Source organism: Citrus clementina, unplaced genomic scaffold (assembly GCF_000493195.1).
Source record: "Citrus clementina cultivar Clemenules unplaced genomic scaffold, Citrus_clementina_v1.0 scaffold_5, whole genome shotgun sequence".
In the NCBI taxonomy this organism is placed as follows: domain Eukaryota; kingdom Viridiplantae; phylum Streptophyta; class Magnoliopsida; order Sapindales; family Rutaceae; genus Citrus; species Citrus x clementina.
In genome coordinates, this window is record NW_006262201.1 from 17,598,616 (window position 1) to 17,611,326 (window position 12,711).

At 31.9% G+C, this 12,711-nt stretch overlaps 1 protein-coding gene and 1 long non-coding RNA gene across 2 annotated transcripts; both read left to right on the top strand.

Annotated features, from left to right (window-relative positions):
• Positions 1–3,939: 3,939 nt before the first annotated feature.
• Positions 3,940–6,468, top strand: LOC18041344. Its single transcript, XM_024184596.1, has 4 exons — positions 3,940–4,133; positions 4,247–5,018; positions 5,132–5,332; positions 6,065–6,468. Exons 2-4 carry the CDS (start codon positions 4,737–4,739, stop codon positions 6,275–6,277), a joined length of 696 nt encoding a protein of 231 aa, XP_024040364.1. The 5' UTR covers positions 3,940–4,133; positions 4,247–4,736; the 3' UTR covers positions 6,278–6,468.
• Positions 6,469–7,112: 644 nt separating this feature from the next.
• LOC112097695 lies at positions 7,113–12,711 on the top strand. Its single transcript, XR_002905188.1, has 3 exons — positions 7,113–7,239; positions 8,622–8,821; positions 12,268–12,711. It is a non-coding gene; the product is annotated as an uncharacterized LOC112097695 (long non-coding RNA).

Here is a 12,711-nt window from a genome sequence, read left to right on the forward strand (position 1 = left end):
AACAATTAAGTTAACTCTTAAGAAAAATTTATTATTGTTGTTGTTGTCGTCATTTTTAATTATTAAAAAAAAATTCTAATACCATAAGTTCTGATTTAGTAAGTAATATTATTTTTTCTTTCTATTATTAGTTTATTATTATTGAATATGGACTTGAGTTTTGGATTTTTAATTATATTGAATTTGAGTAAAGACACATGAACCCAAAAAAGTACATAAACTTAAAAAAAGTATGCCAACAACTTAGCATATTTTCTTAAAAAAAAAAATTTTTAAAAAGAAAAAAGCTTATTGTGATTTTTTTCTTAGGCACCGTAGGGTATGGCCCACGTTACGGCACGACATGAGTGGGCATGGTATATGTGTCGGGCCTGGTCTAAGGAAAAAAATTAAGTGTGCCACTGCACGACATGAAGCACATGGTGGACACAGCACGACACGAGAATGAGCACGCATAAGCCTTCCTTTGATGGCTAGTCTGGCCCATTAGCCATCTCTTATCGAGATCCCCAACTCCCTTGTACTAGTGCAACATTCAGATCCTTGAAAAGTTAAAATCACTCACAAAAAATAAAACTAAAAAAATAAAATAGAAGCATAAAAAAATTAATGAATTTTTTTATCATATTCAAAATTTAAGAGGGGTAATATGATTACTTTAGGGAATGAGAAACTCATTCTCATCTCTCTAAGGGATTGAGAACTCTAGTAATCATTCTCAATTTTATATGAGGCCTATCACTTTGATTCCGTTCCACTTCTTATTTAAACAAATAAACACATCATTCATTCACATTATTTGATTTACATTCTCGTTCCTAATAAGTAAGCACCCCATTAATTGATTTTCTTCATCACTAATTATTTTTATAGTACAGTTAACATCAATTATTTTAAAAATTAAAGAATTACTAAACAGGACATTACTGTGAAAAAAGATGAATGTGCCCGTCGGGTTTTAGCTGGGACGTTTATTTTGTCCTCTGGCGATTTTTGTGACAAAAGATGGTCTTCAAATACTTGGAAATTGACTTCATATATGGGTACACAGTTTCCTTCGCTGCGCAGTTGCTAGTAATGTCAAAAAGTTAAAACTTGATATTCGTTCATTGTGCTTATAGGAAATACAAGTTACCTTAAATAGTGTTTTGTGCTAAATCTATAGATTTATTGGAGTTAAAACATTGCCTAAGCTATGTTTATGCAGATGATTAAGTTATTGAGGATCTTAATTGGTGGGTTCTTGGATCGATTATACGACTATCATTCATTGTCAAGGATTTAAATAGTTAAGTACTTAGACATAAATTATTGTCTTAAGCTAAGGAGTACTTAGATTTCAAGTCGTCGACTTAAAGAAATTAGGCTACACAAATACTGAGATAGGGTTGCCAAAATCTGGATCCGCATTAATAATTTTACATCCGGATATGCATCCGGATCCGTAAAAAAAGATGCGGATCCGGATGCGGGTAATATCCGCAACGGATGCGGACGGATATTCCAAATATCCGGATCCGTAAAAATTAAAATTTAATAATTTAATATATAATTTAAAAATTCAATAATTTACCTAATAATATCAAATAAAATCCAATCATAATTTAACAATGAATAATTCAACATGAATAACATACAAGTAATCTCATAAATCTACAAATGAAATAAAATATTTCATTTTTTATTTCATTTTTAATGTATATGTTAATTTACTTTTTAATTTAAAATAAAATTCAATAATTCACCTCATAATATCAAATAAAATTAAATCATAATCCAACAATTAATAATTCAACATGAATAAGATACAACATCATAAATCCACAAATAAAGTTTAATTTTTTTATTTTTGATTTAATTTTTAATTTTAATTTTAATTTAAAATGAAATTCAATAATTTACCTAATAATATCAAATAAAATTCAATCATAATCCAACAATTAATAATTCAACATGAATAGTATACAACAACATAATAAATCCACAAATAAATTTTATTTTTAATTTTTAATATATATTTTAAATATAATTTGTAATTTAAATAACATTTATCCGAATTCGGATATCCAGTTTTCTGGATGCACTTGTATCCGGATCCGTGCGGATCCCCATCTTTCACATCCGGATCCGAATCTTTCGGATCTTTGTGGATCCGGGCCGGATCCAGATTTATTTGACATCCCTATACTGAGATATTAGTTGAATTCAAGCTTGACACTCCAATTTAAGTACATTCAAAACCTGTGGTAGTATGGTAACATTCTCTTCAAATGCTTTGGCTCTGTCAGAAATTATGATTAAATGCTTCTTTCATAATATTGACAATCATTTGTACGAACTTGTATTTCCTCTTACTATGAACAATATAAGGTATAAATGATGATTATTATCATAGAGTCATTCTGTTATGTAGGTACCCTCTCAAGACACTATTGGCACCCCTCAATGTCTCTTATGAAACCCTTCTTGTTTCGTGTTTATAAATTTATCCTTTATATTTGAATTATATTAAAAATAAAACTTATCTAATTAAACCCACCTATGTTTTCTTAGTTTCTATGTTTTCTTAATTTTTCTCTATTACAAACTCATTAAATCTATAAATTTTGAAAAATCAATAAATTGTCATGGAATAAGAGTTTGATCTAAATATAAACTAAGTTTTTTTAGGAAAGATAATTTTGTGAAGTTTGTCTACTTAGGCCAAGTTTTTCTTTCAGATTTGCATACATGTCTTTATATATATACTAAGATTATTACCTACCAAGAAAAATAAAGAGAGAAAGAGATAAAAATTAGAAATTCATGAATGGTATAGTCAAGACGAAATTGAAAGTGGTTTGAAATGGGAGAATGGTCAGAGAGAGAACCTAAGAGAAGAATTTTTTTTTTTCCAAAAGTATTAACAAATGAAGGTTATTAAGAAAGTACAACAAATAAATGTTAGTTTAAGAACTGATAAGAATATATACGAAAAGGGATTTGAAAAAAGGCTAGTGTTATGTTACGTTAAACGTAACATACACGCACTCACAACAACAGTTCTAATGGTGGGGCCCGCTATTGTTGCTGTGAGTGTGTGTACGTTACGTTTAACATAACATAGGGTGATCTTAGAAAAGAATGTTAGAGGTGTGCTAATAATTCAACTCTTTTTTATTTTTATTTTTGGCCACGTAAATGCGTTATTAAACTATATAGTTTAATAGAGTTTAGAGTCGGAAAAAACGCTTGGGCCTACCCTCCACATGAGGTCTTGGACAAGGGTTTAGGAAAAAAAGTATGGGCTAGATTTGATCCTCTATTTAAAATTTAAAATAATAAATTAATTTCTAAAAATAATAGAAAAATAAAACTTAAATTCTGAATTTATAAATGAATGACGATTCAACCTAAAGTATAATACTAAACTCTTTCTTAAGCCTTAATTAATTAAAAGAGTGCTTGAATTAGAACATTCAGTACTAAGAAATTAAATATGTAAGCTTTTATTTACTTCATTTTTTATTTATTATTTTATTTTAAAATAATTATTTTTATTAATTCATTATTAATTATAACAACTTGATAATTATTAACTTATATAAATTTACAAACCCAAGCTTAAGCTGCAATTTGTTATCTTTAATAGAGTTAGTTCAGACACACTACACTAATTCTATCAAATCATACTAATAATGTATTCGCATGAAAAAAAAAAATTGAGTGAGCTCGCACATAAGAATTTTTATATTATTATAAACGACTATTTAAGAAATCTACTAATGATATTTGTAGCCGTGTACACGAGCCACTCTCATAATTGCTTTCATATTTAATATGATCTTCTGCTTGTTATTTGATTCTTTCTACGCATGGATTAGATATTGAATTTCTCAATATAATCGTAACCAATTGATTCAAGAAAGCTCGGTCCAACTATTTACAAATTAAAAAAAATGTGTAAATGAAAAATTTTATCTATTGGATCCACAGCCCAACATACCAAGTCACTGGCGTTTTCTTAAGATGCTAACGCCGCTGTCCTTTCGCCTAGCTCGAAAACCCTCACTGCCGAACAGTCTCGCCGGCCTCCACTTTCCGGCAATTGAACACTGCCGAACGCCACTTACATAGCCAACTTATCTCGTCGGGTAAATTTTCTCAATCAAATCTCTGTAGTTAAAATTTTTTCCCTGAGCATTTATCTATGGTAAATCATTTCTTCTTAATTATTTGATCCAAAGGAATGCTTCTTAATTAACAGTTACCGTAGCTCCCATGGAGACGAATACGAACTCCGCAGTCAATGTGGACAGGATTTCTGCATTTCCACCACTGATATTGCATCACATTCTGTCATTCCTCTCACTTGAAGAAGTTGTCCCAACTAGTGCCTATCCTTTGTTTATGTTGAGGATGAAGTTATTAGGGATATGGTTGCTGGGTGTCCTTTGATTGAGTATATGAATATCGATAATTGTCGAGGATTTAAAAGTCTAGAGTTAGTTGGTCTCCATAAACTCAAGGAAATCAAATTATATTCTCATCAAACTGGACTTGACCAGTTGTATATCAGCGGCATAAATGTTCATTCAGTGGTTATCACGATTCTAAATACACTATGTGAGATCAATGTGGCTCCTTGTAAGAATCTAACACTGTTATGATTATATGGGTTTTCCATAACGGATGAGTGGCTTTACAACCAAACTTCTGAACTTCAATTTCTTGAGTACTTAGCTATACATTATTGTATGACGCTGAGGAGGGTTAATATTTCAAGTCCTCGTCTTAAGGAATTAGTCTTCCAAAGGTGTGGGGAATTGGTTGAGTTCGAGCTTGACACTCCAAATTTAAGTATATTCAAATGTTGGAATTCTGTGGACTCCTTCTCTTCGAATGCTTTGGCTTTATCACAAACGTTACTGTGCTTCATTTCTCCTACTGTTGACAATGAATGGTACTTGAAATTCAGTCAACTTCTAGCAAAATTCAATCTTTGCTCCAATGTTTTAAACTTGCAGTGTAATCATGAGGTATGTTATTCCTTCCTAACTCTTTTACCTGAAATTTTCTATCTAATTTGAATAATTTATTCGTCATGCATCACGAAGTTCTAACTTTTATTTTCTCCAATTTATTCCTCAAGGCTGTGGTTATACCAAGAGAATTGCGGGAAATATTAAATCCCCCCTTAACTTATCACAAGAATTTGAGCTTTATGATACTCTCTGAAAATCTAGAATTTTCACTTGCAAAACTTGTGGATGGCCTGCTCTGGATTACTCCTCATGCAGAGACCATAACAATTGAGTGTCTAAATGTTTATTACTACCAGCTCTCGTTCCAGGTACAAGATATTTTTGATTTCATAGAATTCAAGACTTAATTTCATATTTTGAACGGATAGGATAGTTTGTTTATGAATCATACCTTTTAAATGGGGCTTTTTCAAATGGTAGCTCCCCTTTGTGTGAACAGTTGGGTAAAAATTATTACTGTTATTTGATTTTTAGAAATCCACTTATTTGATTTTTAGAAACAGATCCGCTCTATACTCTTCTGTTAATTTGTTTTTTCCATTCTTTGACAAGCTTGGATTAGACATTGAATTAATGAATTTGTTAATGGTAAACATAACAAATCATTTAATGGTAAACATAACAAATCAACTTAAGAAAACCTCAATATCTGACTTTCCTGAATTTGTTGTAGTGTTATGTTTGGATAATTTTTTTTTTGGGGGAAATTTATACTGTTGAGAAAAGGTAGAATGCAAAAGAATATGCATGCATGTTTAAAGTAGGTTATGTTATAAATGAAAGAGAGCATAGGTTCACCTCAGTATGTAGTGGATTTTATCCTTCACATGATTCCACTTGATGTTAAAATGCCCAAGCTTTAGGTCTATATGTTGGACTGAATGCATTTTTGTATGTGTTTGTGTGTATAGTTTTGCCAAGTTAGAGCAGATTGTCATTACGATCCTATTCAGCATCATCTTCTCAGTTTTTCATTTTTCTTTTTCCTTTACATTTGGATCTGTAAGACTTTTTTTGTTGCCGTTTTCCTTTTGTTTCAGTTCTCATATAAGAAGACCCTTGTTTATGAAGGGGAAACTCGTTGTTGCCAATGCCTTCCTCTCTCATGTTGGAAGCATTGCATAAAGAAAGCTAAGATTGAGTGCACGGAAAAACATCCAACAACATATACCAGCAGAGAAAGTTATTCTTCAGAGGATGGAGAGATCATGGAGAAAATTGACGATCTTTGGAGGTCTTTGTGGGGAATATGATGATCTTGACAAGTACGATGAGTATGATGATAAGAACTAGCAAATTTAATTTTAGTATGTATCTGTTCTTTTGGTGTCTTGGGTTTCTGATAAACCAATTGAATTCTCCTGTGAGCCTAATGTTTCAGGCTTCTGAGCCCAATGTATCGAAATATGTATGCATGCATTCAAATCCTGGATAATCATAATAGAAGCACAAAAAATTTAATGAAAATTTTACCATATTTTCAACCCATTGACACGCTCAATTAAATAATATTTTTATCGGTTCCGACTTGAGGCTAATTCCTAAACTAATCTGACAAATTTGTAAGGATAATTCATTATAACAAAGAAATGTTTTCCTTAAAAAATATTTCAAAATTAAGCGTGTATGTAAATGTATAAATAATAAAGATTCATTCCAATCAAAGAAGTCTTCAACGATTCAGAAGTTTGCTTGAGGGAGACAAAATATGGCCGTAAAAACTGAGTAGATAAGTTAATGACTTAAAAACTCTTACTCATGTACCTGTAAAAATGGTAAAAACAGAATTCGTTTATTGTTGAGATATGCTTGGAGCAAACGGGGAATAATATGGTGTAATAATGAATCCACTTGAAATCTGCATATAAGCATCCACACTCAGAATTGTTACACGTATACTATGCTATGTATACGCAAACGGGGATAAAATTGACATTCTATAATTTCAAACTAAAATATGTAAATTTTCTTAATTAAGTCCACTACTCTGTTGATCCCCAAGCCCGTAACAACAACAGCCCACCAAAATTACCAAGTCAATAGCCCAAGAAAGTAATCTCGAATTAATAACACAATACACAAGGAGAAAGCTCGGTCACCCATGTTCCTAGCCCTAAAACCTTCTCTGCACCCAGAATCTCGCCGGTATCCACTGTCCAGAAATTGAACACTGCCAGCCGCCACAAGCCACTTGCATAGCCAAGTTCTATCGCCGGTAAAATCTTTTTCTATTTTAATTATTTTATGTCCTTAGAATTTTAGAATGTCATATCATGTCTTGCTTGCTTATTGTTTAATCTAAATGAAGGCTACTTAATTAAAAGTAAGTCACTGGCACGGAGAAGGAGAGGACAAGTCCCAATGTTAATGTGGACAGGATTTCTTCGTTACCAGAATCAATATTGCATCACATTCTGTCATGTCTCTCTCTCGAACGTGTTGTTCAAACTGGTGTCCTGACTAAAACATGGAACGAATTCTGGCTTATATTCCCGAGTATACAATTTCATAGGTATCTCTCTAGTTCAAGATTGAGGAATCAAAAGAGAATATTGAAATACTTGGAAAAGACTTTCTAAATTGTCATTTGGATGCATTAGTTTAGAAAAGTTCACGCTTTATGTAGCACCATTATCAGATGGTCCGGAGTTTGAATCGAATGTAAACAGGTGCCTCAGCTATGCGGTTGGAAGTAAGGTCAAAGATTTACAATTTTGAGTTCGTTGTCCTTCTAGGAAATACAATATGCCTCAAATAGTTTTTTATGCAAAATCAATGGCTGTGTTGAGGTTACTTTAGTATACACTGGAACCACCTAGAAGTAAAGTGACTTTATCTTCCTTTAGAAAATTTTGTCCAAACCAAGTCTATGCAAATGATGAAGTTATTTGCGATCTAGTTGCTGGTTGTCCTTTGATTGAGCATATGAATATCTTTGCTTGTCAAGGATTTAAATGTCTAGAGTTACCCCATCTCAATAAACTCAAGGAATTCATATTATATGATAGTGATGGACTTGAATGGGTGTATATCAATGGAAAGAATGTTTATTCAGTACATATCACAGCCAAACAAACACCATGAGAGATCATTGTGACCCCTTGTAAGAATCTGGAAGAATTGAAATTATGTGAGGTTGTCATAACAGATGAATGGCTTTGCAAGCAAATTTCTGAACCTCCATTTCTTGAATACTTGTACGTAAAATATTGTGGGAAGTTAAGGAATGTTAAGATTATAAGTCCTCGTTTTAAGAAATTAGACCTCACAAGTACTGAGAAATTGGTTGAATTGAAGCTTAACACTCCAAATTTAAGCATGTTCAAAACTTCTGGTAGTATGGTATCCTTCTCTTCAAATGCTTTGGCTCTGTCTGAAACTGTATTCTAGTACACGTTTTATGTTGACAAGTACGTGAAATTGATTGAACTTCTTGCAAAATTTGATCACCGTTACGAAGTTTTAAACTTGATATGTAATCACAAGGTCTATTATTCCTTCCAAACTCTGTTACCTAAATTTTCTATCTTATTTAAATAATTTGTTGGTCATACATCATTAAGTTCTGACTTTTTCTGTTTTGTTAATTTCCTCAAGGTTGTGATTGTACCAAGTGAATTGCGGGAAATTTTATTCCCCCCTTAACTTATGACAAGCATGTGTGTTTTTCCATTGACTCCGAATATCTAAACATTTCACTTGTTGAACTTGTGGATGGCTTGCTCTGGATTACACCTCATGCAAGGACCTTATCAACAGTGTATCAATGTTATGATTACTGCAAGCTTTCTTTCCAGGTACGCATTATTTTTCATTTGTGAGAATTCAATATTAGTTCCCTATTTTTATGTAATAAGATAGTTTGGCTATGAAGCTTTCTTTCACTATGTTTACACATCTTTCGTTAAAATGGGACTTTTTCAAATGGTAGATACTAACTGTCAATGAAGTGTAAAGGATTAGAATTACATAATGCTTCTTTTAGAAATCAACTAACTTTTTCATTTGTGGACACCTTATCTAATCTTGTCATTGCTTTAACCTGATCTTCCTTAAGGCAAAAATAATTAAAAGGAAAAAGGAAATACGACAAAAATAACTATTCTAATTTTGCATCACATTTAGGATCTTGCTATAAATGAGCAAGAACAATATCTTCAATGATCAATTATCATTAGAATTAAGATCCAATAATTATCATGAAATTTTTTTTGCCTATTAACACTGTATATAACTAATTTTTTCTTTGACAATCATGAAGTAGACAAAGTAGACATTGAATAACAATTGAGATGGGCTCATTTTGTTTTCATATTTTCATTTTTGGGAAAGATTTTTGAGACTCAAGTCCAAGCCAAAGAAACTATGCATAATTTGAGAAAATGCTTGTATTCATTCATGGATTGTTTGTCCTTAAATTTATTGATATGTTCCTTTTACCTTTTTTTCCCTTGTTTTTTTTTTATATAGATTTCTTGATAAACATTTATTATATAATATGCATAATTACTTCTAATGTAAATAGTATAGTTTAGTCTTAATAGCTTATGAAGCAACCAATAATTTGTAGTGCTTATTCTTTTCTTTCATTTTAGGGTTCAGGACGAAACTTTATTAGTATTTTGTAATTTTAAATGAATAGTTGAAGAATGTTGTTGAGATTTGTTAGTGAGCAAAAGTAAAAACACAAGAGGTATAACGCTGCATCGTGTAAAGGTTTATGTTAAAAAACTATATGGGTCTACCTTCACCGTGGTACATCACCTTTTTTTATCATTTGAAGGATTAATTTCACAAAATTTAAAAATGCTCAAGCTTTATAGAGGTAGATAGATAAGATAGGTAGATTTATGTCTTTGACGTGGTATGCATTCATTAGTTATGGAAAATCATATAATCGGATTGGCATTTCGATTTTAGATATGCACTTTATCAACTTCTTATGTATTAAATATTTTAATTGTTAGGAATATGCCTTCTTTTTTAATAAGGATTTGTAAAGGTTAGGTTCACTTGTTTGTATAGCACAACAATTAATTCTCTGCAAGTCAATAATTTTTACTGTGAGAGAAATGGTAGGTCCATTGAAAGATTGGGTGTTATTGAGATTTTGACTTTTTGAGTGTAAGAAAAACCATAAGAGTGATTGTAATAAATTTTTACATAGTAAATTTTCCCTTGTCGTTCTAGGCAGTTGTGATTTTTCTCTAGTATAAAAGTTTTCCACAAATTCTTGTGTTGTATATTTGTAATAATTCGTGTCAAACAAAAGGACTGTTGTACTCTGATACTACTTGTTGGGCGTGGCATGCGGAATCAAGCGTATCAAGTAATCAAAGGAAAACAAAGGACAAGAATTTAACATGGTTCGGTAATCTGCCTGTGTCCACGAGAGTAAGGAAAAATAATTGTATTACTAACAAGTGTAGAGTATAATATTTTAGTAAAGAAACTTCACTTCCTAGAACTTAAATACACCTAGTACTCTTAAACACACTTGAAAGGAAAAACTTCTCACTTACACACACTTTTCAATTGCTCACTCTCTTATCTCTTAACAATTCTTCACTGGAATTGTTACTTTTAATTTGGGATGTCTCACTGAAGAAAATTACTTAGTATTTATAGGAGAGCTTCACTAAGCATGCAACAAAGAAGTCTTAAAAAAATAGTATAATTTTCTTGATTCGGTGCCAACCTTTCTTATTTTTTTCATTCGGTGCGACTTTTCTAAATTTCAAATTTTGCGGCTACTTTTATTGACTTTTCAACAATTATCCATCTCAGCGAAGATTTGTCACAATTTGAGTCGATTATTAATGACCTATCATCCCCAAAAATATCTTTCATTAAGGATCCAAAATGGTTGTGCTGCTCTGACTGCTTGCGTACCCAAAATCTGGGATCAAGCCAACTATAGTTCAAAATTTTTCAAATTCAACACATTCAAAGTATTTGAATTAGTTTCGAGCAATATTGAAATTTAATTCCAGAAATCACTTTTGTCAACATATCTGATGGGTTATCTCTAGTATCAATCATTTTCAATAACACAACATTGTTCTCGATAACCTCTCTCATATAATGATATTTCACATTTATGCGTTTTATTCGAACATAATATGTTTGATTCTTTACAAGAAATATCATGTTTTGGTTATCACAGAAGACCTCAATGGAGGATTACTTTGGATCTTTAATGAAAGATTACTTTAAGGATGATGGTTCGTTGGTAGTTGACTCATATTTGGTCAAATTTTCATCGAGGTGGAGAATTGTTGAAAAGTCAATAAAAATGGTCACAAAATTTGAAATTGCAAGGTACAAAATTTGAAATTTGAAAAAGTTGTGCCGAATGAAGAAAAATGAAAAGTTGGCACCGAATGAAGAAAATAGTGCCAAATTTTAAAGATTTTTCTTCTGCATACTTGGTGAAGCTCTCCTATAAATATCAAGACATTTCCTTTAGTAAGACATTCCAAAATGTAGAGTGTGAGAGTTTAGGTGAAAAGCTCTTTGAGAGAGTGCAGAGAGAGTTTTCTATGAAAGAGTCCAGAGAAAGAGAACATCTACACGTGAGCTCTTAAAAAGTTTGGGAGAGCATTTCCTTGGATGCTTTGTTAGGTTCTGCATTATTTGCAGAGATGTGAGAGAATGTGTGTCTTGGTGAGATTGTTTCTCTTAAGAGAGTGAAAATACTAAAATATTTGAGTATTTGGGAAGTGAGATAGTCAAATTCGTACTTTATTAAGTAAAACAATTATTATCTCTTGCCTCTATGGATGTAGGCTTTATTACTAAATCAAATAAAATTCTTGTGTCATTATTTTTCTGTAAATATTTGGTGCGCATTGATTCCGCATTTGCTTTAAGTAAAACAATTAACATCAGAGCACAACAAATGACGCTTCTGCAACACAACAAGGACGGGGGTTTGGCGGTGGTTTCGTCTAGAGAATTTTCTAGTTGTGTCCCATATTGTCTAGTAAAGGGGAATTACTTTGGTTTATGAGTAGGATGGGTCACTCCATCCATTAGGCTAGTCGTTTGGGTTAGATACCTAAAAATCCTAGGCAAATCTCCCCTTAACATTAGTAGAAGTAAAATTTAAAAACTTCTGTTGGCAAGAGGAAATTTGTTAATCCAGATGGTGGATTTCTTCATTTTTATTTTCTAAATTTTTTTAAGAAATGTTGCTTAACAGTTACCACTTTTATTTTTGTTTCACTTTTTCTATAAGAAGCTGCTTATATATGAAGGCAAGAGTACTCATTGTTGCCGATCTGTTCTTTCGCATTGCATAAAGAACGTTAAGATTGAGCTCTCTAATGACAATAGAAAAGAATTTGTTACTGAAGGAAGTTATTTTTTGGAGGATGGTGAGATAATCGAGAAGATTGATGATTTCTGGAGTTCTTTTGAAGGATCTGCCGATAGCTGTGAGTCCCATGATAGCCATGAGTAGCAAATTTTGATCAGAGTTTATGTTTGTTACTTTTGGTGTCTTGTGGGATTCGGGCATCCTTTTGGATTCTCTGTTAATGTTCTTAGGCCAATGTTCATTCCCTACTGCCAAACTCCCAAAACTTCAAGATATTTTCCTGTGAAATTCCATAAGTATTTCATAGTTAAAGTTCTATAAGTTATGTAGCTGCTTTGCTTGTGAAAATTGGAGCTGCTTTGCCCC

Bases quoted from the DNA above. Each gene is read 5' to 3' on its own strand.
- LOC18041344 (XM_024184596.1), top strand. From the start codon at position 4,737: ATGACGCTGAGGAGGGTTAATATTTCAAGTCCTCGTCTTAAGGAATTA. The intron at 5,019-5,131 runs GTATGTTATTCC...TTATTCCTCAAG, and splicing joins ACTTGCAGTGTAATCATGAG to GCTGTGGTTATACCAAGAGA. The intron at 5,333-6,064 runs GTACAAGATATT...CTTTTGTTTCAG, and splicing joins ACTACCAGCTCTCGTTCCAG to TTCTCATATAAGAAGACCCT.